At 47.7% G+C, this 26797-nt stretch overlaps 1 protein-coding gene across 2 annotated transcripts in view; it reads right to left on the bottom strand.

Annotated features, from left to right (window-relative positions):
- SLC44A1 (solute carrier family 44 member 1) overlaps nucleotides 1-5041 on the bottom strand; it is an 87472-nt gene extending 82431 nt beyond the window's left edge. The window contains exon 1 of one of the 2 annotated variants that reach the window (XM_048849897.2): nucleotides 4733-5041. In XM_048849897.2, the coding sequence (XP_048705854.1) occupies nucleotides 4733-4759 (27 nt within the window). In that variant the 5' untranslated portion in view covers nucleotides 4760-5041. The remainder of the gene's footprint in view (nucleotides 1-4732) is intronic. The other variant, XM_048849898.2, reaches the window with a different exon arrangement.
- Between the last annotated feature and the right edge of the window lie 21756 nt (nucleotides 5042-26797).

Raw genomic sequence — 26797 nt, 5'->3', positions numbered from 1 at the left:
TAAGGATAAGTGCAGGGTCCTGCACTTAGGACGGAAGAACCCAATGCACAGCTACAGACTAGGGACCGAATGGCTAAGCAGCAGTTATGCGGAAAAGGACCTAGGGGTGACAGTGGATGAGAAGCTGGATATGAGTCAGCAGTGTGCCCTTGTTGCCAAGAAGGCCAATGGCATTTTGGGATGTATAAGTAGGGGCATAGCGAGCAGATCGAGGGACGTGATCGTCCCCCTCTATTCAACATTGGTGAGGCCTCATCTGGAGTACTGTGTCCAGTTTTGGGCCCCACACTACAAGAAGGATGTGGATAAATTGGAAAGAGTCCAGCGAAGGGCAACAAAAATGATTAGGGGTCTGGAACACATGAGTTATGAGGAGAGGCTGAGGGAACTGGGATTGTTTAGTCTGTGGAAGAGAAGAATGAGGGGGGATTTGATAGCTGCTTTCAACTACCTGAGAGGTGGTTCCAGAGAGGATGGTTCTAGACTATTCTCAGTGGTGGAAGAAGACAGGACAAGGACTAATGGTCTCAAGTTGCAGTGGGGGAGGTTTAGGTTGGATATTAGGAAAAACTTTTTCACCAGGAGGGTGGTGAAACACTGGAATGCGTTACCTAGGGAGGTGGTGGAATCTCCTTCCTTAGAAGTTTTTAAGGTCAGGCTTGCCAAAGCCCTGGCTGGGATGATTTAGTTGGGGATTGGTCCTGCTTTTGGGCAGGGGGTTGGACTAGATGACCTCCTGAGGTCCCTTCCAACCCTGATATTCTATGATTCTAAGATAATTAGTCCTCCCACAAGTGCAAGGGACTGGACTAGATGACCTCTCAAGGTCCCTGCCAGTTCTATGAATCTAGAATGAAGATGAAGGAGAGAATTCAAGGCAATTGTTGTAAACTGCATATTCAATGAGTTTGAAGGTAGTGTAGGTAGAGAGGCAAGCAGGGGTTAATGGTTAGTTTTGAAGATAGAGGAGATTAGACCATAATTGTATTGGGAGGGAAAAGAAAGAGGACAGCAATGGACTGAAGGAAAGAATGCAGGGGGCTAGGATGGTTAAGAGGATTGGGATACTGGGCAGATGGACGAGCTGGAGATGGAGAGAGCTGACAGAACACATACAGAAAGGGGTGTTGTCAGAGTTCCTTCCCCACTCTGAACTCTAGGGTACAGACGTGGGGACCCGCATGAAAGACCCCCTAAGCTTATTCTTATCAGTTTAGGTTAAAAACTTCCCCAAGGTACAAACTTTCCCTTGGCCTTGAACAGTATGCTGCCACCACCAAGCGTGTTAAACAAAGAACAGGGAAAGAGCCCACTTGGAGACGTCTTTCCCCAAAATATCCCCCCAAGACCTACACCCCCTTTCTTGGGGAAGGCTTGATAATAATCCTCACCAATTTGTACAGGTGAACACAGACCCGAATCCTTGGATCTTAAGAACAATGTAAAATCAATCAGGTTCTTAAAAGAAGAATTTTAATTAAAGAAAAGGTAAAGGAATCACCTCTGTAAAATCAGGATGGAAAATACTTTACAGGGTATTCAGATTCAAAACACAGAGGATCCCCCTCTGGGAAAAACCTTAAAGTTACAGAAAACAGGAATAAACCTCCCTCTTAACACAGGGAAAATTCACATAAAACAAAAGATAAACTAATCCGCCTTGCCTGGCTTACCCATACTGGTTGCAATATTGAAGACTTGGATTAGAATGGGTTGGAGAAGATGGATTTCTGTCTGGCCTCTCTCTGTCCCAAGAGAGAGGAAACACAGTAAACAAAGGGCACAAACCAAAGCCTTCCCCCCGCCAAGATTTGAAAGTATCTTGTTCCCTTATTGGTCATTTGGGTCAGGTGCCAGCCAGGTTAGCTGAGCTTCTTAACCCTTTACAGGTAACAGGATGTTGCCTCTGGCCAGGAGGGATTTTATAGCACTGTATACAGAAAGGTGGTTACCCTTCCCTTTATATTTATGACAGGTGTTGAGTAGAGAAAGGTAAAATGAAGGTAAGGATTTTATCAATTTAGCCTTTGAAGTCAGCAAATTCCTGTATGGAGAGGGATATGGCATAGAGAGAGGAGTGTTTAAGGACAGAGTCAAAGACTGCATATAAGCAAAAGGGATTATGAAATGCATGACTGTTTGACCAGAAAGATGGCAGAGCTGAAGAAGAAGAAAGAAACACTGCAATGAAATAAGTCCACGTGGCCAAGGAACTCTCTCCAGAGATGTGTCTGCATAGAACCAGGAGCAGAGGAAACAAATGGTGGAAGAGCAAAGTCAATGCTGGAGGGAGAGCATGGACATCTTGAAAGGGACGGAGGTCACATCAGGCACAGGTGGAGCCTGAGGAAGGGGGCAAGTGATCTACGTTAAAAGAGATGAAGTGGCTATTAGAAAGAGGGAACTTGCATAATGAGAGCTCAGAGATGAAGAGATAGCTGGTGAAGTCAGTGTCAAGTGACCAGCTTTTCTACTGAATGGATGATTTGATCCACTGCTGAAGATCAAATGAGTGAAGGCAAGGATTTGTGTAGTTAATGAATCCAATGAGACATCAACTCAGAAGTTGAAGTCACCAAGAATAAGTGTGGGAGGTTGTGATGAGAGGAAAAAGGAGTCACATGTCAAATCTGAGAGAAAGCAGGCTGGGGAAGAGTCAAGGGGCAGTAGATGACAGCAACATGGAGTAGCAAGAGAGTCTGATGGAGCTTTGCTCAAACAAGGAGATGGAGTAGAAATGCAGGAATGATTTACAGAAGCAGCAGGAAAGGGAAAAGAGGAACCCAAGACCGGCACTAAGTATTGAGGTAGGGTGGTAGAGACAGAGGCACCACTAAATTTCTAGTATCCTACCCAACAACCAACAGATTAAGTAAAACAGCAGCTGCTAAAATATTCAGACACTTTCTTTTGGATTATCTGAAGAGATCCACCAGGACCCTGGTTAAGGAATTTGAGAGTCAACTGTTCTTGAGATTTTTATGAATATAAAAGGACACACAAAACTCATTTACCACATAACTTGCCAGTCATAAGGAAATCCAGTTGAAAGATTCAACAGAATAGTATTAACAGTCTCCTGAACCCTGATTTACAAATACAAGTCCAGCTGGAAAATTTAAACAGTGCAAACCTATAACTGTACCAAGCATGAAACAATTAGTTATTCTCTACTTCTCCTTCTTTATGAAAGGTCTCCAAGGTGATACATAGATAACCTTTTTGATTTTGAACAGAACAAAGAGGGTAATAATGATGCCAGGTACACAGACTAGATGCTGAATGGATGATTTGATCCACGGCTAAGAAAAATGCAAAGGAGAGCCTGTGAAATAGTTATGAAAGCAGTTTGGAAAAGGGGAAGCCTAGTGCAACTGGAAAGCTCCGAGCAGTGTTTTTAGAATCCTAGTAAGAAAGCTGTCTGAATGTGGCAGGACACGAACACTCAGTTCATACCATTGATGAGTCATTAGGAGCAGAAGAAATGGATATTCAGACACACACACCTTCCCCTTTTGTGACTGTCAACTCGAGACAGATGAAATCACCAAGGAAATTTACATTTATGACTACAGTGCTTGGGAGCCACCCACACTGCCATTCATGTTGCCTTCAAACAGGGGCAGTAGCTGTAAAACCCTACAATCAATGACCTAACATCTAGCAGGTCAGATTTTTGCCTGCTGATGGGAAATACCAAAGGCACAGGAAGACTAGAGTTATTAGCACTTCAACTAAAGTATCGCAATTGCTCCATGTAATCATGATTTTAAAATCTATTAATTGAATGTAGTTTTAAAGAGGGGAGAGATGCAGGGCTGTGGAAAAGTAAGGCTATAGTTTGGTACCCGTGTTTATGTAGGACATAGCAACATTTCTATCCTGGAAACATGTTATTACGCTGAGCATTGTGCTCAAAGGGAATGTTAAAATGGGAGACAGAGCTGCAAACTGGAGCATGGGGTGGAGCTATTCATTGTGGCTCCCATCTAGGAGACTGGCAGCACCACCCTGGGGAGGAAGAAAGAGGCAGCAAGGGCAAAAAAGACCAAACTGGGGCAGAGTGAGGAAAGAAGCTACAGGGCTTAGTGAGGCTATGGGGAGAGGACCTGGCCCTGCAGCCTGACTGGAGCCCTTCCCCTGGCTGCTGGGGAACCTGATGGCTGGCCAGGCCCAGTGCAGAGTGGGGCCAGGGGTGGGGATGCTCTGCCCAGAGGAGAGCCCTGCCCTAGGAAGCGAAAAAGGAGAAGTTATTCAGAACAGATGGCGCTACTCCCAAGGTGATGAAGTTGTGTCCCCCAATCCCCACCTTCTGCCCACCCAGGGGGCGAGCTGGCGGGGTGTGAAGCAGGGCAACAGGGACGGGGGTGTCCTGTGAGCTGGGGCACCATGGGGAAAGGGGTGCCGTATCGGGGGGCTAGGTCCCAGTGGGTGAGGAGATGGGGGGCACCGCGTGGAGGAGGGTCGCCTGGGTCCCCGAGAGGAGAGGGAATGGGGGGCGCCCGGCAATCCGGGATGGGGGGCACCGGGAGGGGAGGGGCGCCCCGCAACCCGCGGGGGGGGGGGGGAAGGGGAGGGGAGCGCCTTGCAAGGGGGATCTGGGAAGAAGGTGGCGCCGTACGGGGGGGACCGTGTCCCCCAGGTCCCCGCACGGGGGAGGGCCGGGTCCCCGCACGGGGGAGCAGTGCGGGGGAAGGGGGGAGCTCTGTGCGGGGGGGGGGGTCCCGCTCACGTGTGCGGCCGAGCTGCAGCATCCCATGGCGGGCGCGGGTCTCTGTCCCGGGGGAGCCGGGCCGGGGGTCCCCGCTAGGCACCGGGCATCCAACCGCCGCGATCACCCGCCCCAGGGCAGTGGGGGCGCCGCTCCGGCCTCGCCCGGCTCCTCCGCGCAGGCGGGCGGGTCGCTCGGTCGGTCACTGGAGCGCGGCTGCGGCTCGAGTCCCTCGGCAGCGCCGCCCCGCGCTCCTCATCCTCCCCCGGCGGCGGCGGCGCGACGCGGCGGCGGCGGCTCAGGAGAAAGGGGCGGGGCCTGCTCCGCTCACCAAGCCGCCGGCCGCGCCGAGACCGCAAAGTGCGGCGGGCGCCGAGTGCCGGCTCAGCGCGCCCGCCCGGACACAGATTGGCGCGCGCCGCGGCCATTTCCGCCCTCCGCGAGGGAAGATAGGGCGTGTGCGCTGCTGTCCGCCGCAGAAAGGGCTCGGGCCACTTCCGGCCCGAGGGGTGCCCCGCGCTTGCCTGCTGTCCGCCCAGGCCGGTGCCCGTGTCCTGCCCTGGGGCAGCTGTGGGCGTCTCCCCCCGTGCCTGGGTGCCCGTCTGTCTGCCCCCCCTCAGCGTCGGCCCGTCTCTGGCCCCTCCCTCGTGCCTGCGACCCGTTTCGGCCTCCCCCCTGCTTTGCCCCCCCCCCCCCCAATCCCACAGCCGCCTGACTCCCCCCCAGCCCGTGCTTTGGTCGCGTGTCTGCGTGACTCCCCGCCTCTCAGTGTTGCCGGGCCCGCCGAGTCAGGCCCCCAGCTGGCCCAGGACTTTTAAAAAATAATGAATTTTATTAAACAAATTGCCTCGTGGCCACTAAAGCTCCCTATTTTCCAGCTTTTCCACAAGACGTGGACTAGAAGCTTCTATTTTTAAATGAAAGCTGAGCTTCTTGGGTAGATCACTGGACTTCAGTATAGGGGAGACCCAGGAAAATCAGCCCTCCGCGGGCTTTTATAAAAACAAAAGAGTTGCCAACACTGCCTTGTGAAGAAGATATATAGGGCCTGATCACCAAAGGTGCTGGGCGTCCTCCGATCCTATTCACTTCAGCTGGAGTGCACACCCTCTCTGAATGGCAGGTCCATGGTGTATTTTGTGAGGAAACATGTGTAGGCATGGAACGATTAGATTTTTATTGGCAAATGTTAGTAAATATCACCATCACTCTAGAGCAGGGGTCAGCAACCATAGAATATCAGGGTTGGAAGGGACCTCAGAGGTCATCTAGTCCAACCCCCTGCTCAAAGCAGGACCAATCCCCAGTTTTTGCCCCATCCCTAAATGGCCCCCTCAAGGATTGAACTCACAACCCTGGGTTTAGCAGGCCAATGCTCAAACCACTGAGCTATCCCTCCCCCCACAGAACCTTGCAGAAGTGGTGTGCCGAGTCTTCATTTGTTTATTCTAATTTAAGGGTTTGTGTGCCAGTAATACATTTTAAGGTTTTTAGAAGGTCTCTTTCTATAAATCTATAATAGACAACTAAACTATTGTTGTATGTACAGTAAATAAGGTTTTAAAAATGTTTAAGAAGCTTCATTTAAAATTAAATTAAAATGCAGAGCCCTCCCACCCGATCGGTGGCCAGGACCCAAGCAGTGTGAGTGCCACGGAAAATCAGTTTGCATGCCATAGGTTGCCTACCCCTGCTCTAGAGGCACAAACTGATGGAAAACATAGTTCCATTGATAAAGTTTACAGATAAGCAAAGAAAGAAAAAAGAACCATACTTTGTGTATTTTGACATGTGATGTTGACAATTTGTGTTGTAACAGTTATAAAGCTTTATCTTTTTGAATCACAGCATCTACTTCATTAAATAATTATCCTGGCCTCTCCTTGTCTGATCCATCCAGCCCATAATTTCCTGCAACTGTGAAAATTTAGGTACAAATAAAAAAAGTGCTTAAAACAAAGATCCATCAAAATTATATGAACAAATAAAAAACCAAGTTTTGACAACCCTCACTATATATGCGCTCCTGTCCCCATTATTCCAATCTAGTCTCTCCTCTGTAACTGAGATAAAATGTGACTGAATGTTCTCCTTGTTAATACAGCTCTTGTCTGTGTGATGCTGATTTTGGGGGAGAGGGGGGGGAAGAGAAGGGGGGAAGCGGGTGGAAGTTTTTCCATAAGGTTCTCTGGGAGAGATTTTCCTCATACCACCTACTAAAGGCATCTACTCTAAACCACACCCTTCACTGGAAGAAAACTGCATCGTGTGGCTGCTTTGAAAACTATATACATATGTGTGTGCATGCATGCATACCCTGGCTCCTGCAGGTTCATCCACATGAAGAGATCCCTGTAGCTGCACAGAGCCCCCTCAGAGTCAATGAGGCCTAAATGAATGTACCACCAACTGTTACTCCATTTACATTGGTCAAACTGGACAGTCTCTACCTAAAAGAATAAATGGACACAAATCAGATGTCAAGAATTATTCATAAACCAGTCGGAGAATACTTCAATCTCTCTGGTCACGCAATCACAGACATGAAGGTCGCTATCTTAAAACAAAAAAACTTCAAATTCAGACTCCAGCGAGAAACTGCTGAATTGGAATTCATTTGCAAATTGGATACTATTAATTTAGGCTTAAATAGAGACTGGGAGTGGCTAAGTCATTATGCAAGGTAGCCTATTTCCCCTTATTTTTTCCTACCCCCACCCTCACAGACGTTCTGGTTAAACTTGGATTTAAACTTGGAGAGTGGTCAGTTTGGATGAGCTATTGCCAGCAGGAGAGTGAGTTTGTGTGTGTGTGTGTGTGTCCCCGGGGGAAAAAAAAAGGGGGGGGTGAGAAAGCCTGGATTTGTGCTGGAAATGGCTCACCTGGATTACCATGCACATTGTAGGGAGAGTGGTCACTTTGGATGAGCTATTACCAGCAGGAGAGTGAGTTTGTGTGTGTATGGGGGTGGGGGGATGAGAAAACCTGGATTTGTGCTGGAAATGGCCCACCTTGATTATCATGCACATTGTAGGGAGAGTGGTCACTTTGGATAAGCTATTACCAGCAGGAGAGTGAGTTTGTGTGTGTGGTTTTTGGAGAGGGTTGAGGGGGTGAGAGAACCTGGATTTGTGCAGGAAATGGCCCACCTTGTTTATCATACACATTGTGAAGAGAGTTGTCACTTTGGATGGGCTATTACCAGCAGGAGAGTGAGTTTGTGTGTGGGGGGGTGGAGGGTGAGAAAACCTGGATTTGTGCTGGAAATGGCCCAACTTGATGATCACTTTAGATAAGCTATTACCAGCAGGACAGTGGGGTGGGAGGAGGTATTGTTTCATATTCTCTGTGTATATATAAAGTCTGCTGCAGTTTCCACGGTATGCATCCGATGAAGTGAGCTGTAGCTCACGAAAGCTCATGCTCAAATAAATTGGTTAGTCTCTAAGGTGCCACAAGTCCTCCTTTTCTATCCTCCTAGCGCTACGTAGTCTCTGCAGCTGGTGAAATCTGCAGTTGCTGGCTGTGCTGAAGTGGCTCTTCTAATGACAGTTACTCAAGGGGCACTGTTAGAGCTGCAGGCGAGCCAGGGAACAGACAGACCAGTCTCAATTTGCTATTGAGACAAGGTCAGAGCAGGCAGCAAGATATAAGATGAAGGATTTAAAACCAAAAGTTAAGCTCGATGCTGGGAAAAATATGGATTTCTAGTAATTGTCTAATACTATCAGTGAAAGTAATTGAGACAGACTAAAGCATCTGGGTATGTGGAATATACTAAACAACAACAACAGCAGCAGGGGGAAGGGTTTATAGCCTTTACATTTCAAACCTCCCCCGCGTCCCCCCCCACCCCTAATGTATGTACCTGAAAGTTCAAGGATATGGGGGCACAGTTGAGAAAATACTTTTCTTCCACCCAGAACATCACTGAGGATATTGCTGGCCCCCTTGACATAGTTTATTTGGGCAAATAGACCCACTTCCACAAGCTGCGTAGACCAGGGTTAGCATCACACTTTAGATTTTTGTGTATGTGTTTTAATTCAGGGCAAGAAGAATTCAATTATCACCCTTTCGCTGGGATCCTTCCCAGAGTAACTACATCTGTGCCAGGAAGCCATGTGGGTTCTGAGAGAAGCTATGTTTCATATTCTCTGTGTATATATAAAGTCTGCTGCAGTTTCCACGGTATGCATCTGATGAAGTGAGCTGTAGCTCACGAAAGCTCATGCTCAAATAAATTGGTTAGTCTCTAAGGTGCCACAAGTACTCCTTTTCTTTTTATGTCTACACTAGAGATCTGAGCCACTCATAGCTGAGCCTTTAGGATTGCAGCAATGTAAGTTTCAGCGTAACTGCATCTTTGACCCCCCTCTACAGTCATCTCAAGGAATCCCCTCGGAGGTCTCAGGCCACTAGCCATCCCTCTCCTTCCTGACAGGAGGTTTAGGCTACAGCTACGCTGCATCTCACTGCAATTACCCCACGCAGAGCTGACTAGCGTTCAGCCCCTGTCATTTTCACTTTTTCTCCAGGGACAATGACAGTGGTTTACCAGTGACTGGACAGCTCTTCCAAAGCAGGGTACATATATTTAAGGAACAAAAGCACCCAGAAAAAAATATAAAAAACAATACAATGGTCTAAATACCCACTAAATGTACCAGAAGTCGTCCATCTATCCTATGGGGACCCTGGTAGGTTCCAGTCTTTCCAACCTTCACCAGGGTGGGGTCCTCCCTTAGGCAAAACATCATGTCCATTTGTTAAATCAAAAAGAAGGCCTCTCTGTCATATCAAGCTTGCTCTTTTTACCTCATGTTTGTTTTTGGTCTCCTGCATCTCTTGAAAATCTGGCTTGAACTATATGCAAACTACACTGGGGGAGATACTTCGCTGAGCAGTTTGCGCTCCCAAGGACTGCAGTAATTAGCCACCACTGTTTTCAGTTCCTGAAGGAGCTGTGATAACGCTCCCCCATGGAGTAGAATGCAATCCTTAGCCCACAACAATTCATTAACATTCATAAAGTTAAATACAATAAGTTGTTAGATGTTCGGCTGAGTATGTGTGTTCTCCCTGTGTGCTACCCCAGCTCTGTGCAGACAGCCAACACAGCACACCTTGAGCGAACTGCCCAATGACCACAAGATCCATTAGGGTACGAAGGCACCAGGCCAGGTACTCCCTCTAAAATAAATCTTTATACCCTAAAATAAACAAATTACATACTGCCTCTGACAGTTACTGTCCCCTGACGTGGCTAGTTATCACCCATCACCTTGTACATACTGATTCAATCAAAACATTTCTATTACATACTGTCATCCTGACCTTATCTCTTAAAAGGTGTCTATGTTCCTGTTATCCTTGGGAAATGTTTTTGTACCATCCTTGCTATTGGGATGTTCTGGTACCACTTGATATCAGAATGTGTTTGAATAAGTACTTTGTGCTTAGCACTTCTTAAAAATATGTATTCCTGCAATATTAGCCCTGTTCTTGCTAGATTCTGTAAGCAGGTCCTGCCTCATACCAGGCCTTTAATACAAGGGCTTATGTCTCAGGCTCTCTTCCTACTACACAATAGTCTCAAGATTTACTTGTATTTGTCACATCGGTCACAGTAAGCACCTACAATGTGGTGAATCCAGTTTTGCCCCATGTCCATACCAATTCTGTAATACACTATTGTAGTTGCACCGGACGTTAGATATTCACCCAGCACAGCTCCCTGAAACACTGGCTTCTGGGAGCCCAATGGGATTGTGGGAGAAAAGAGGTCAAACCCATGTAATTTCAAACACCTCTAAATGGAGGTGAGGATGAACGTTCTGGGAGTGCTGGGTCCTTGCTCATCAAGAAAGATTTATGGAGCTTTTGAAAAAACAGTTCTGAGGTGTCTATGGTGAAGTGGGAGAGGGTTTTCTGGCAGGACCCGTGAAGAGCCAGTAACTGAGGCCAGCACTTGATGGAGCTTGCCAGAATCTCGTGTGGCAATTCCTATGTTTACATGAAGCCCTGCCCCTGTGCTATGATCTTGGAAACCTTATAAATTCTGATAAATATGATGAAGCTGTTGCTGTAAAAACTGCTGTATCACGAATGCCTCACTGTCTACATATATTCAGTAAAGGCTTGTCACCAATAACCATGTAACTTTCACACCAGCTACAATGGAGGGTCATTAGAACTCAACACTGGCCTATACAGAGTGAAATTCCTTGGGCCAATGGGTTTGCTGAAGCTAGATGAAGATTCCTCCCTCCCTTCAGGCATGAGGAGGAAGTAAGGACCAAGGGACAGAAGTGACAAGGCAAGAGATTATAAAAAGACTCACAGGGGGAAGGTGCAGAGAATCACACTGGAAGTTTGAGCAGGAGGAGGAAAGGGGAGGACCGGCCAAGGGCAGAGCAGACAAAGTTGTGGAGAAGACTCCATGTTTTAGAACCCAAGCCATGCACTGAAATGGAAAGACCCTGGATGGCGCCAGAGGACCCTGACTTCTGTCAGCCAAAGTATGCCTTGAAGTGGTGAGGAAACTGAGTCAGGGAAATGCATGTAGGGTTTATTATTTTTGTATAGCTCTCTGTATTTCTTGTGCTAGTAAAGAAAGAGCAGTTGTGAGTTAAATCCTGTGCAAAATGTCTGTGCATTTTATGTTGCCCCTACCATGTAGCCCCTTGAAGAGGTAAACCAGAAGGCTAAGCAAGGAAGAGACTCTAAGGTCTCCGCACTGGTTCCAGAGACAGAGCTGTGACCGTGCTGCCCATCACCCACAGGACAGGGTGCCAGACATATGAACTGCACCCTGAGTGTGTTCCCAGAGGCCCTGAGATAGGAACAGTGCCTGGACTCCAATGCAGACTCTGGAGGCATAAAACATATGGTTGGTGGAACCAAGTTGTTCTTGAGGCCTGGAATGAGCAGCAGATACCACACAACTAAAGAAAGAGAAAGGAAGCTTTGTGACTCCATGGCAAGCTGGCTCTGACATTGTTGTGTCAGACCACAAGGGCAAGAGCCCCTCTCTGCATGGAGGGGAGTGCTCTGGGGAAGCCAGCTGCCCCAGAAAGGTTAGGTCTACTCTTGACTTTTAGTTGTGTTTTAACATGTGTTAAATACATTTAAAGTGGCAACTGTAAATGTGAGAGTAGCCAAAACACAAACATTTGCTGCTAGTCATGTTTAATGCTGACTCCACGGCAGCTTGAATTCAATCCATGCAATAGGAATGCACTTGGTCAGAAAACACCGCAGTGACATTTGGGTTAATGGCACTTTGCACCTTCTCCCTGTGAGTCTTTTTATAATCTCTTGCCTTGTCACTTCTGTCCCTTGGTCCTTCTTGGGGAATTTCCACTCTCCCTTACTTCCTCCTCTTGTCTGAAGGGCAGGAGGAATCTTCTTCCAGCTTCAGCAAACCCATTGGCCCAAGGAGTTTCACTCTGAATAGGCCGGTGTTGAGTTCTAATGACTCACCATTGTAGCTGGTGTGAAAGCTCCATGGTCACTGGTGACAAGCCTTTAGTGAATAAAAAGAGGCCAGATGACTAGACCGAGACACATTTTACAACCACCCTACACACAACAAAAGTTGGCATATGGAAAATGGATCCTGAGCAAGGCTAAGATTTTGTCACGGTTATTTTTAGTAAAAGTCACAAACAGATCAGAGGCAAACAAACAAAAATTCACAGAGCCTCTGACTTTTACTAAAAATAACCGTACAAGCCGTGGCAGAGGCACACATCCCCAGCTGCAGTCCCCACCAGGGGCCAGAGGTGCACAGCCCCAGCAGCGGCCCCCGCCACGGGGCCATCTGGGGATCATAGCTCCGGCTCCAGCCCCAGCCATGGCTCCAGCCACCGCTTCAGTGGCTGACAGCTGAAGTAGTCACAGAGGTCCAGTAAAGTCGCAGAATCCGTGACTGCCATGACCTCCGTGTCTAAATCATAACTTTAATCATGAGTCACAAATCTTAGCTGTTCTTAGTTTAATAGTAAGTGGTATCACTTCTCCCTAGTTATCCAGGTCTCCTCCTCAGAAGGAGGAATTCTTATTTTCTGTCTGATGCTTGCAAAAGTCTCTTCGTTACTTATATACATCCTCATTGATTCTTTTATTTCATTTCATCTAAGTATTTACATCGATCATGGTCATGAGTTTACTATCACAGTTACTTTCACAATTGAGTTATTAGAGGAGTCCTCTAGCAGGAAGTATAATTTTGTGGTTAACACTGCACTGGTTTCATGGTTGACACTAGACTACATATCAAGAAACCTAGAATCAATTCTTGTCTGACTTTGGGCAAGGCACTTATCCTCTTTTTGCCCCAATTTCCCACTATGAAATAGGAACAACACTTTCTTTTTCCCAACCTTTAAGACTCTTGCCTATTTAGAGAGTGAGATGTTATTTTCACATTATACACAGAAGTTAGATAAAAATATAAACAAATCTTTCTGGAAGGTTGCAAGATAGCACTAGATTTCTTAGAATTCAGCACCGGAACCAAAAACACAAAGAGAAGAAAGCAGGCTGCTCCCTAAGGCAGACAGGCACAACCCACCTGCTGGCGCTAGGTTGGCTCTTTGTAGACTTACTGCACAAGATTCAGATTGCATACTTCCCTCAAGGAGGACAAGGAAACCCCTTATAATATAATTATAGCTTGTAATTTGACCACAGTTTTTAATACACAACATAAGAACAGCCACCCTGGGTCAGACCAATGGTCTAGCTAACCAGGTATCCTGTCCTTCAACAGTGGCTAATGCCAGGTACTTCAGAGGGAACGAACAGACCAAGCAATCATCAAGCGATCCATCCCCTGTTTGCTCCCAGCTTCTGGAAATCAGAGGCTAGGAAAACCCAGAGCATGGGGTTGCAGCCTTGACCATCTTGGCTAATAGCCATGGAAGGACCCATCTTCCAGGAACTTATTTAGTTCTTTTTTGAAGACAGTTAGTTGTGTTAGCTAGTTTTGACCTTCACAACAGCCCCTATCAATGAGTGCCATAGCTTGTCTGTGCGTTGTGTGAAGAAGTACTTCCTTTTTTTGTTTTAAATCTGCTGCCTACTAATTTCATTGGGTGGCTCCTGGTTCTTGTGTTATATGAAGGCGTAAACAACACTTCCCTATTCACTTTCTCCCCACCAGTCACGATTTTATAGACCTCTATCATATCTCCCCACCCCTTTAGTCATCTCTTCTCCATGCTGAAAAGTCCCAGTGTTTTGAAACCCTCTTTTCACAGGGCACATCACTCACTGCTGGTTGGCACCTCCTGCTGGTGGCTCTGGGGATTAGCACCTGAGGTAGATATCCCCTTCCTAAGTGTACATGCTGTTACTCTGTCTCTCCTTCTGGTCTGCAGCTCCATGAGCCTCAGTGTCTCCTTTGTGACTTAGCCCTCTGACTAGGTCACTCAGAGATCCCCCTTCTGGGGTACAGTCCATCAGCAATCCTAGGCAGCCTTCCCATTCACTGCCTCAGTTCTATGCCATGCCCTTGGTGGCTGATAGGGGAACCCAGGCCCATCATCTTTTCCAGATTCCAGACAGGGACCCTCAGCTCAGCAGTTCTGGGCTCCCTCTCTCTGCCCTCACTGTTCCTTCCCTGGACTGCTTCCTACTACTCTGGTTCCCCTACTCTCTCTGGATGTACCAGCTCCAAGAACCCTTCTCCCAGCGAGTAACTGCAGACTATCTCCTGCAGCCCCCAAACAGGCCTCCCTCTTCCCAGGGAGTCACTACTGCGGCCTGCCTTCCTGTGGCCTTTTCCAGTAGCCCTGTCAGCAACCAGCTACCTGGCTTTATAGGCCCTGCCTGTTCCTGCACAAGTGAGCCTCTCTCCAATTAGCTGCCTGTGGCCTAAAGCTCCCCGGTTTGCAGCCTAATTAGTTGACTGGATCCACCTGGCTCAATTCAGCTCTTGCAGGGCTAGTGGGGGGAGCTCACCCCATCACATCTCCTCACACCAAAGTTGTTCCATACTCTTAAGCATACACCACATAAGAGACATTCAGAGACAGTGTAGAGTTGTATCTGACCAAGTACAGTCCTATTGCATGGATTGACTTCAGGCTGCTGTGGAGTTAGGATTAAACATGACTAGCAGCAAATATTTCTGTTCTGGCTAGTCTCTGTATGTCATATGACATACCCCACATAAGAGGAAGTCCCTGCCCACAGAGAAGTTACAGTGTGTCTGCAACAATACCCAGGGTACAGTCTGGACTGATGGGCAGCTGTGTCCCCTCAACTCTCCAAATGGGGGTGTCTTTTACACTGCTTCACTGTGAGAACTACTGCTTCTTCTCTGTTCAGACACAGCCTCCAGCGTACAAAATCACTGCCAGCTGAATGATGAGTGCTTCTAGCCAGCCACTCCTGAATTATATTTCAGAGTGACACCAGCAAACTCCCAGTCAAAGACTTGCCCCCAGAAACATGCATCTTGTATTGCCCAGCATCCCCCAATCAATACAAGCTCATAGAAAGTCCATCATTTCATTAATAGAAAATAATGTACACGAACCCTGTTATTTCATATGGAGGTGCCAAAATACTTCAATCCAAAAACACTGGCTTAGATAAACAATAAAACAAGTTTATTAACCACAGAAAGATAGATTTTAAGCGATTACAAGTAATGAGGCATAAAAGTCAGAATTGGTTACAAAGAAATAAAAGTCAAACTAATAATGTCAAACTAATAATGGCCACTTAACGAGGCAATAGTCCATTTGATTATGTTGACACATAGCTGAGGTGTTTGCTAGCCTTTTGCCTCTGGGGTACTGATCTGCATCTGTTTTTCCCAGACTTGGAACATGCCTTATACAGTAGACTTTTATAACTTTACATACAATGTTGCCACACATATTTAACCAGGACAATAATGTTCAGCAGACTGTGAGTTTTCAAATGATACCTCACAAGGCATACTTTGCATAGGCATAGTTTGACTTCTGTATTTGTGGGGGGCAGCTCCAGTCAGGCCACCTGCCCAAGGCTTGCAGTTTGGGGGGTAATGCCCCAATGCTCCACCCAAGATACATTGTACAAAAATGATCAGAGACATGTTAAAAGGGTGAACATAAGATTACAGACTGTCACAGTGTTTGCATAGTGCCTTTCACAACAGGGCCCTGATCCAGATGCTACAATAATACAAAGAATGAACCACCACCACCATCTTCTTCCCACTACATGCTTATTTGTTGTGGAAGTGTACTCCACTTGATAATGTACATTATATAGAGTTAGACACAGTTACTTGCCCTGGGAATAATCTTAGAAAACCAATCTAGACAGTAACTCCTCACTTAACGTTGTAGTTATGTTCCTGAAAAATGCAACTTTAAGTGAAACAATGTTAAACAAATCCAATTTTCCCATAAGATTTAATGTAAATGCGGGGGGTTAGGTTCCAAGGAAATTTTGGGGGGCAGACAAAAGACATTATATACTGTACAGTACAGTACAGTACTGTACTGTGGTTGGGAAGTGCCCCTGGCTTACCCCACCCAGGCACAGTCCACTGCAGGCAAGGACACTAGGAAGCACCTTCGCAGCAGCAGTAGCAGCTTAACCGGAGAAGAACAGGCACCGACTTTGGTGGGGGATGCTCCAGGCCCGCCTCTTCCCGTCACCGCTCCACTCCAGGCCCACCTCTTCCCACCCCCACTCCACCTCCTCTCCGGAGCATGCTGCATCCCCACTCCTTCCCCGCCCCCAGAAAGTCCTAAGCGCCACCAAACGGCTGTTTGGTGGGCTTAGGACTTTCTGGAAGGGAGCAGGAGGAGTGGAGACACAGCACTTCCCTGCTCCTCCCCCTCCCTCCCAGAAAGTCCTAAGCACTGCCAAACAGCTGTTTGGCGGCGGGGGAAGCGCTGGGAGGGAGGGGAAGGAGGCAGAGAAGAGGAACTTATGCAATGCTCCCTTGTAAAGTCACTGCTCTTCCACAAAATCTGACATGCAGTGTACAGAGCAGGCAGCCAAACGACGTGTTGGTAAGTATCTGCGTATCTGTTGTGGGGACAGTTTGACAGTTTGACCATGTGCTTGATTGGTTGTTTGAAAAGTGTGAATTGAGAGTGCTTTGTTCCAGGTGAGCCTTGAGTGGGCCTGACTGTTATAAAAAGCCAGTCAGCTGCGAACCGCAGAGAGGCTAACAGAGGGAGTTTGCCTGGGGAGAGCCCACTGAGGCTTATATCTTGCCGGCTTCTCTGAGTAGTTATTACAACTCCTGAGGAAGCTCGTAGAAGGAAGGTAATATGGATGGGGAGCGTTCAGCTGTTGTGACCTGCACTGCATGTCACAACACTTGTATGCACTGGATGATACAAGCAGTCTGCCAGGCTAGAAATCTTTTTCACCTGGGACCAGCACTTCCTGTGCCATTGTTTGTCTTTCTTTCACAGGACAGAAGCGACTTTGTCTGTACAAAGTGCAAGCTGGTCTCCATATTGGAAGAGAAGGTTCAAGGTCTGGAGAAACAAGTATCGACCCTGCGTTGCATAAGAGAAACTGAAGATTTCCTGGACAGAGGTCAGGATATGCTTCTACGAGCACAATGTTCTGGAGATTCAGAGCAGGCTGCGCAGTGGGGACAGGAGGACAGTGAAGAAATTTGGCAGCATGTGACCTCCAGAAGAAGAAAGGGGAGCGTCCATGTACCAGCAGTGCAGATACAGGTAAGCAACCATTTTCATGTTCTCTCCACAGGTACTAATGCGGAGAGTGGACCAGATGATACATCTGAGGGAAGGGAACAGAAGGAGACTCCGCCGATTGGAAGGCATAAGATGCACTGTCCTAGGGATGGGGGTTCCACGACTACCGCTCCCAAGAGCAGAAGGTGGGTGGTGATGGTCGGGGACTCTCTCCTCAGGTGGACTGAGTCATCTATCTGCCGCCCTGACCGGGAAAACCGAGAAGCCTGCTGCTTGCCAGGCGCTAGGATTCACGATGTGACGGAGAGACTGCCAAGACTCATCAAGCCCTTGGATCACTACCCCTTCCTGCTTCTCCACGTGGGCACCAATGATACTGCCAAGAATGACCTTGAGCAGATCACTGCGGACTAAGTGGCTCTGGGAAGGATAAAGGAGTTTGAGGGGCATAGAATCATAGAATCATAGAATATAAGGGTTGGAAGGGACCCCAGAAGGTCATCTAGTCCAACCCCCTGCTCAAAGCAGGACCAATTCCCAGTTAAATCATCCCAGCCAGGGCTTTGTCAAGCCTGACCTTAAAAACCTCTAAGGAAGGAGATTCTACCACCTCCCTAGGTAACGCATTCCAGTGTTTCACCACCCTCATAGTGAAAAAGTTTTTCCTAATATCCAATCTAAACCTCCCCCACTGCAGCTTGAGACCATTACTCCTCGTTCTGTCATCTGATACCATTGAGAACAGTCTAGAGCCATCCTCTTTGGAACCCCCTTTCAGGTAGTTGAAAACAGCTATCAAATCCCCCCTCATTCTTCTCTTCTGCAGGCTAAACAATCCCAGCTCCCTCAGCCTCTCCTCATAACTCATGTGTTCCAGACCCCTAATCATTTTTGTTGCCCTTCGCTGGACTCTCTCCAATTTATCCACATCCTTCTTGAAGTGTGGGGCCCAAAACTGGACACAGTACTCCAGATGAGGCCTCACCAATGTCGAATAGAGGGGAACGATCACGTCCCTCGATCTGCTCGCTATGCCCCTACTTATACATCCCAAAATGCCATTGGCCTTCTTGGCAACAAGGGCACACTGCTGGCTCATATCCAGCTTCTCGTCCACTGTCACCCCTAGGTCCTTTTCCGCAGAACTGCTGCCTAGCCATTCGGTCCCTAGTCTGTAGCTGTGCATTGGGTTCTTCCGTCCTAAGTGCAGGACCCTGCACTTATCCTTATTGAACCTCATCAGATTTCTTTTGGCCCAATCCTCCAATTTGTCTAGGTCCTTCTGTATCCTATCCCTCCCCTCCAGCGTATCTACCACTCCTCCCAGTTTAGTATCATCCGCAAATTTGCTGAGAGTGCAATCCACACCATCCTCCAGATCATTTATGAAGATATTGAACAAAACCGGCCCCAGGACCGACCCTTGGGGCACTCCACTTGATACCGGCTGCCAACTAGACATGGAGCCATTGATCACTACCCGTTGAGCCCGACAATCTAGCCAGCTTTCTACCCACCTTGTAGTGCATTCATCCAGCCCATACTTCCTTAACTTGCTGACAAGAATACTGTGGGAGACCGTGTCAAAAGCTTTGCTAAAGTCAAGAAACAATACATCCACTGCTTTCCCTTCATCCACAGAACCAGTAATCTCATCATAGAAGGCGATTAGATTAGTCAGGCATGACCTTCCCTTGGTGAATCCATGCTGGCTGTTCCTGATCACTTTCCTCTCATGCAAGTGCTTCAGGATTGATTCTTTGAGGACCTGCTCCATGATTTTTCCAGGGACTGAAGTGAGGCTGACTGGCCTGTAGTTCCCAGGATCCTCCTTCTTCCCTTTTTTAAAGATTGGCACTACATTAGCCTTTTTCCAGTCATCCGGGACTTCCCCGGTTCGCCACGAGTTTTCAAAGATAATGGCCAATGGCTCTGCAATCACAGCCGCCAGTTCCTTCAGCACTCTCGGATGCAACTCGTCCGGCCCCATGGACTTGTGCACGTCCAGCTTTTCTAAAAAGTCCCTAACCACCTCTATCTCCACAGAGGGCTGGCCATCTCTTCCCCATTTTGTGATGCCCAGCGTAGCAGTCTGGGAGCTGACCTTATTAGTGAAGACAGAGGCAAAAAAAGCATTGAGTACATTAGCTTTTTCCACATCCTCTGTCACTAGTTTGCCTCCCTCATTCAGTAAGGGCAAGTGGTGTTTTCGTGCATACTCCCTGTGGAAGGAAAAGGCCGGGGTAGAGACCATTGAATCGTGGAAGTCAACGAATGGCTACGCAGGTGGTGTCAGAGAGAAGGCTTTGGATTCTTTGGCATGGGATGGTGTTCCAAGAAGGAGGAGTGCTAGGCAGAGACGGGCTCCACCTAACGAAGAGAGGGAAGAGCATCTTCACAAGCAGGCTGGCTAACCTAGTGAGGAGGGCATTAAACTAGGTTCACCAGGGGAAGGAGACCAAAGCCCTGAGGTAAGTGGGGAAGTGGGATACGGGGAGGAAGCATGAGTAGGAGAACGCGAAAGGGGAGGGCTCCTGCCTCATGCTAAGAAAGCAGGACAAACAGCAAGTTATCTCAAGTGCCTATACACAAATGCAAGAAGCCTGGGAAACAAGAAGGGAGAACTGGAAGTCCAGGCACAGTCAAGGAATTATGATGTGATTGGAATAACAGAGACTTGGTGGGATAACTCACATGACTGGAGTACTGTCATGGATGGATATAAACTGTTCAGGAAGGACAGGCAGGGAAGAAAAGGTTGGGGAGTTGCATTGTATGTAAGGGAGCAGTATGACTGCTCAGAGCTCCGGTATGAAACTGCAGAAAAACCTGAGTGTCTCTGGATTAAGTTTAGAAGCGTGAGCAACAAGGGTGATGTCGTGGTGGGAGTCTGCTATAGACCACCGGATCAGGGGGATGAGGTGGACGAGGCTTTCTTCCGGCAACTCACAGAAGTTACTAGATCGCAGGCCCTGGTTCTCATGGGAGACTTCAATCACCCTGATATCTGCTGGGAGAGCAATACAGCGGTGCACAGACAATCCAGGAAGTTTTTGGAAAGTGTAGGGGACAATTTCCTGGTGCAAGTGCTGGAGGAACCAACTAGGGGCGGAGGTCTTCTTGACCTGCTGCTCACAAACCGGGAAGAATTAGTAGAGGAAGCAAAAGTGGATGGGAACCTGGGAGGCAGTGACCATGAGATGGTCGAGTTCAGGATCCTGACACAGGGAAGAAAGGAGAGCAGCAGAATACGGACCCTGGACTTCAGAAAAGCAGACTTTGACAACATCAGGAAACTGATAGGCAGGATCCCCTGGGAGAATAACATGAGGGGGAAAGGAGTCCAGGAGAGCTGGCTGTATTTTAAAGAATCCTTATTGAGGTTACAGGGACAAACCATCCCGATGTGTAGAAAGAATAGTAAATATGGCAGGCAACCAGCTTGGCTTAACCGTGAAATCCTTGCTGATCTTAAACACAAAAAAGAAGCTTAAAATAAGTGGAAGATTGGACAAATGACCAGGGAAGAGTATAAAAATATTGCTCGGGCTTGCAGGAGTGAAATCAGGAAGGCCAAATCACACCTGGAGTTGCAGCTTGCAAGAGAGGTTAAGAGTAAGAAGAAGGGTTTTTTCAGGTATGTTAGCAACAAGAAGAAAGTCAAGGAAAGTGTGGGCCCCTCACTGAATGAGGGAGGCAACCTAGTGACAGAGGATGTGGAAAAAGCTAATGTACTCAATGCTTTTTTTGCCTCTGTCTTCACGAACAAGGTCAGCTCCCAGGCTACTGCACTGGGCAGCACAGCATGGGGAGGAGACGACCAGCTCTCTGTGGAGAAAGAAGTGGTTCAGGACTATTTAGAAAAGCTGGACGAGCACAAGTCCATGGGGCCAGATGCGCTGCATCCGAGAGTGCTAAAGGAGTTGGCGGATGTGATCGTAGAGCCATTGGCCATTATCTTTGAAAACTCATGGCGATCGGGGGAGGTCCTGGACGACTGGAAAAAGGCTAATGTAGTGCCCATCTTTAAAAAAGGGAAGAAGGAGGATCCTAGGAACTGCAAGCCAGTCAGCCTCACCTCAGTCCCTGGAAAAATCATGGAGCAGGTCCTCAAGGAATCAATTCTGAAGCACTTAGAGGAGAGGAAGGTGATCAGGAACAGTCAGCATGGATTCACCAAGGGCAAGTCATGCCTGACTAATCTAGTCATGCCTGACTAATTGCCTTCTATGACGAGATAACTGGCTCTGTGGATGAGGGGAAAGCAGTGGACATGTTGTTCCTTGACTTTAGCAAAGCTTTTGACACAGTCTCCCACAGTATTCTTGCCAGCAAGTTAAAGAAGTATGGGCTGGATGAATGCACTATATGGTGGATAGAAAGCTGGCTAGATTGTTGGGCTCAACGGGTAGTTATCAATGGCTCCATGTCTAGTTGGCAGCCGGTATCAAGTGGAGTACCCCAAGGGTCAGTCCTGGGGCCGGTTTTATTCAATATCTTCATTCATGATCTGGAGGATGGGGTGGATTGCACCCTCAGCAAGTTTGCACATGACACTAAACTGGGAGGAGAGGTAGATACGCTGGAGGGTAGGGATAGGATACAGAGGGACCTAGATAAATTAGAAGATTGGCCCAAAAGAAATCTGATGAGGTTCAACAAGGACAAGTGCAGAGTCCTGCACTTAGGACGGAAAAGTCCCATGCACCGCTACAGACTAGGGACCGAATGGCTAGGCAGCAGTTCTGCAGAAAAGGATCTAGGGGTTACAGTGGATGAGAAGCTGGATATGAGTCAACAGTGTGCCCTTGTTGCCAAGAAGGCCAATGGCATTTTGGGATGTATAAGTAGGGGCTTTGCCAGCAGATCGAGGGACGTGATCGTTCCCCTCTATTCGACATTGGTGAGGCCTCATCTGGAGTACTGTGTCCAGTTTTGGGCCCTACACTACAAGAAGGATGTGGAAAAATTGGAAAGAGTCCAGCGGAGGGCAACAAAATTGATTAGGGGACTGGAACACATGACTTCTGAGGAGAGGCTGAGGGAACTGGGAAGTCTGTGGAAGAGAAGAATGAGGGGGGATTTGATAGCTGCTTTTAACTACCTGAAAGGGGGTTCCAAAGAGGATGGATCCAGACTGTTCTCAATGGTAGTGGATGACAGAACAAGGAGTAATGGTCTCAAGTTGCAATGGGGGAGGTTTAGGTTGGATATTAGGAAAAACTTTTTCACTAGGAGGGTGGTGAAACACTGGAAAGTGTTACCTAGGGAGGTGGTGGAATCTCCTTCCTTAGAAGCTTTTAAGGTCAGGCTTGCCAAAGCCCTTGCTGGGATGATTTAGTTGGGGCTTGGTCCTGCTTTGAGCAGGGGGTTGGACTAGATGACCTCCTGAGGTCCCTTCCAACCCGGATATTCTATGATTCTATGATTACCTTGAATAGGGCCTTCACAACCAGCTGTCTAGACTGGAAGCATTTTGCCTAGTGGGTGTTACCCAGGTGTAACCACATTAGAAATACAGATACATCGTCAATATTCATAACTGCAGTTCCAAAAAGGATACATGCATACAAATAGGATAATCATATTCACAGATCATAACTTTTCCAATAACACCTTCCGTGGCACATCTAGTACAAAATGCATCATAATTATGTCATATCATAATCATACAACTATGAAGAATACAGGGTGCAGTGTCGTAGAATCATAGAAGATTAGGGTTGGAAGAGACCTCAGGAGGTCATCTAGTCCAACCCCCAGCTCAAAGCAGGACCAATCCCAACTAAATCATCCCAGCCAGGGCTTTGTCATGGGTGTCTCTCTTATATCTTGGACCACAGAAACCTTTCACACCTAAAGTGTAGTCAAAACTGGCATGCTCCCCATGAAAAGTTTCTGTTTTGATGAATCAGCATTTTGGGATGGAAAAACCGTTCAGCTGAAAAATTCCCAATGAACGTTAACTCCCTGAGCAGTTCATAGATTCCGAGCCCAGAAGGGACTGGCCCAAGTCTGACCTCCTGTCTAGCACGGCCAGAGAACTGCCCCAAAATCATTCCTAGAGCAGATTATTTACAAAAACAGCCAACCTTGATTTAAAAAATTGCCAGTGACGGAAAATCCACCACAACCCTTGGTAAGTTGTTCCAATGGTTAATTACTCTCCCTGTTAAAAAGGTACACCTTATTTAAGCCTTCTATATTGGTGTAAAGGGGCCTTAGTATGAATGAGAAAATCTGGCCCTTTTCCCCTCAGCCAAAGCAGTACTGGTTTTGTCTATATTTCCATTTTATTTCTAGTCTCAAAATGACAGCTTAGAATTTATTGATGCTTCATATGGTGCAGAGAAAGGGAGACAGCAACACAGAGAAAGAAAGCCCTAAATGACAAAATGCCTTTCAGAGCTCCAGATCTCTAAACAAAGAGGTGCGCTTTTTAAAAAAAATGTAACCTGTTTCCAACCTGTTTCCACTCCAGGAAGCACAGGGGGAAAACAAGAAGATTAGAAGGAAGCATTTGAGAAAGCTCAAGTTATAGGAGCTAGGCACGTACCACCATATCTAAGCTCCATTTCAGCTCAATGATAGCAGTGCCTTTTAAAAATCAGTCCCCTTAGTTATGTGCAAATATATAGAATTAAAGATGGAGTTTTCAAGACAGCACAGCAGTGACTTAACTCTGCTCCCACTGAAGGTTAGGCCAATGCTGAGCACTTCTGAAAATCCTACCCTACGTATCTAACTTTAGGAATCCACTCTGGAAAGTCTCCACCATGTAACAGGTTTACCCACCCCAAGAGCAACTCCACCTCGCCAGAAGCGGCATGGAGGCTTTTCCCCTGTACAGCACCCCCTGTTGGTGGTCACTCCATCACTGCAGTGGTCTCGCTGTAATTCACAATGCTCTCTATTTACAACTCAGGTCTCTGGCTAGGTCACTAGGTAGTCCCCCCACTCCTTTTGTATCAAAGTCGCACCGGACCAGCTCTCAGGGTGGCACCTCCAACAGTCCTGTGCCACTTCCCAGTGACTGATAGGGGAACCCAGACCCTGCCTCTGCACTGGGTTCCAGCCTCCTTGCTGCTGTTTCCCTGGGCTTCTCCCTACCCTGCCTTCTCAGGCTTTCTATCCCACAACTCCTTGGGGGTTCTCCCTTCTTCAAGGCTAGGATCTCAGGGCTTAGTTGCAGGGTTGTGGTGGTGGTGGTTGTTGTTTCCTCTGCTCTCAGAGAGTGATTAAAGACTCTCTCTCTCTATAACACCCTATTGCACAAACATCCACAGGCACCGACTCTGTGGGTGCTCTAGCTACTGGCAGCTCCCCACCCCCCTGCCCCAGCTCACCTCCGCCTCTGCTCCACCTCCTCCCCTGAGCGCGCCTTCCCTGCTTCTCCCCCTAGCTCCCAATGCTTCCCGCCACAAAACAGTTGAGGCGGGGCCGGGGCGGGAACTTTGGGGAAAGGGTTGGAATGGGGATGGGGCAGGGGAAGGAGGGGGCAGAGCAGGGGTGGAGTCAGGGCGGGGCTGGGCAGGGGGTCGAGCACCCACCAGCGCCGGGAAAAGTTGGCATCTATGCAAACATCCTCTCTTTATAACCCTTTCCCCACTTCTCCCCCAGCAATTAGTGTTTATAAAGCCATGGGCCTCCCATCAGGTGCATCTGTGAAGGGTCATTGTTTCTTTCCCGGCCACCTTAACCCCTTCAGGGCTGGTGTGGGGGTAAACACCACAGGCTGTTTGATGGTTTTCATCCGTTTTTTGTTTTTAAAGTCTCTTCCCTACAGCATGCCATAATGTGAACTTTCAAGAAACAGGTTTTGATCCTCCGTTCATTGCAAATCAGAGTAAGTCCACTGAAGTCAGACTTGTACCAGAGAAGAGAGTCAGGTCAATATGCTGCAAATCAGACTGTAGGCCATATTCACCACCTATCTAAGGTACTTTTAATGCTCCCATTGCCATAGTATTTGTGCAGCTCATAATCTCTAGTTTATTCTCACAACAGACCAGTAAAGTAGGGAAGTGCTGTTACGGGGAATGGAGACAGACTCAGTGGCGGGCCCGAGATCACATGAGAAGATGTGGCAGAGAAGGGAATTGAACCTGGGTCCCAGGCTAGCACCCTAATTGCTGATGGCTGTGCCAGTGGTGAATTTGACTCAGCTGGAGAAGGGTTCAAATTGGTCTCCCTCTCACTAGGAACTCTGAGAGCTTTAACCTTCCTCACACTTCAGCCCCACAAGCTTTTCCCCTCTGACGAAACAAGTTGCACATGGTTAGTCAGAAGATCAAAGACCTTGCCCTAGGGCTGAGAGTTATTCTGCACTGCCTGACTGGCATCAGAGGGGACTCTCAAGCCAGTGACCACTCTGGGGAGCCCAAGGCACAGAACTAAACCTGCAGTTGCATTCCCTAGAGCTAGTGCTGCGATGGTGCTGTGTCTCCTCACGTTAAGCAAAAAGAACAGGAGGACTTGTGCCACCTGAGAGACTAATAGATTTATTTGAGCATAAGCTTTCGTGAAGCTCACTTCATCGGATGCACTGTAGCTCACGAAAGCTTATGCTCAAATAAATCTATTAGTCTCTCAGGTGGCACAAGTCCTCCTGTTTTTTTTGCGGATACAGACTAACACGGCTGCTACTCTGAAACCTGTCATTATGCAAGTCACATTAAGCAGGACGGGACCATTTCAGTACTTGGATTGGAGGCCTCCAAAGAAGAGGTAGGGTGCTGCAAGAAGTGGCGCAAGCAATCGGAGAGGAAGTCTTCCTTCATCCTTTCTGAACTGATTTCTTGGTGCCCTGTGCTGGGGGAGGTGCCTTCTTTTGGGCCAGATGTACTCTGGAGGTCCTACACACTTGTGATCATTAAGGCCCCGCAGAACTTTTAAAAAGAGTAGGTGGATATCCTGGGCCATTTCCAGTTTTATGAAGTGACACTGTCATTTTGCTGCCTTACCTCACCCTTGCTCCCTTGCAGTTTCAGCAAAGCTCGGTGATCTTCCCTTCCTGTATTGAAGTACTGTGTAGTGTTGCTTTGCATTGTTAAAAAGCTGATGGGTTTCACTCCAGCACCGGATTCCTGTGCATGAAGAACTGCCCTAAGAGAACAGCTCCTTTCACACCTGTCAGATGTTTAAGTCGTTTTCAGCCTTAGCCATGCTCAAATCTGCGGCCTAGCACTGGAAGGCTCCAATATCAGCACACCGAGAAATTGAGCCCCCAGAAAACACTCCTCAAAATGAACCAGCCACTGCTGATGAAGTTTCTTTCACTTGATCTCACAGTTGTGACCAGGACGGCATTGTTTGTTTCGGTTTGACAGGAAAGTTTCCTGCCGTCCAAATGAGATGCTGAAAGCCAAGTGCAATCTTTCCTGCGGAGGCAGTATCA

This window comes from Caretta caretta, chromosome 5, assembly GCF_965140235.1.
Source record: "Caretta caretta isolate rCarCar2 chromosome 5, rCarCar1.hap1, whole genome shotgun sequence".
Lineage (NCBI taxonomy): Eukaryota > Metazoa > Chordata > Testudines > Cheloniidae > Caretta > Caretta caretta.
Note: the sequence above shows the minus strand (reverse complement) of the source record. Positions and strands in the feature narration are given on the sequence as shown.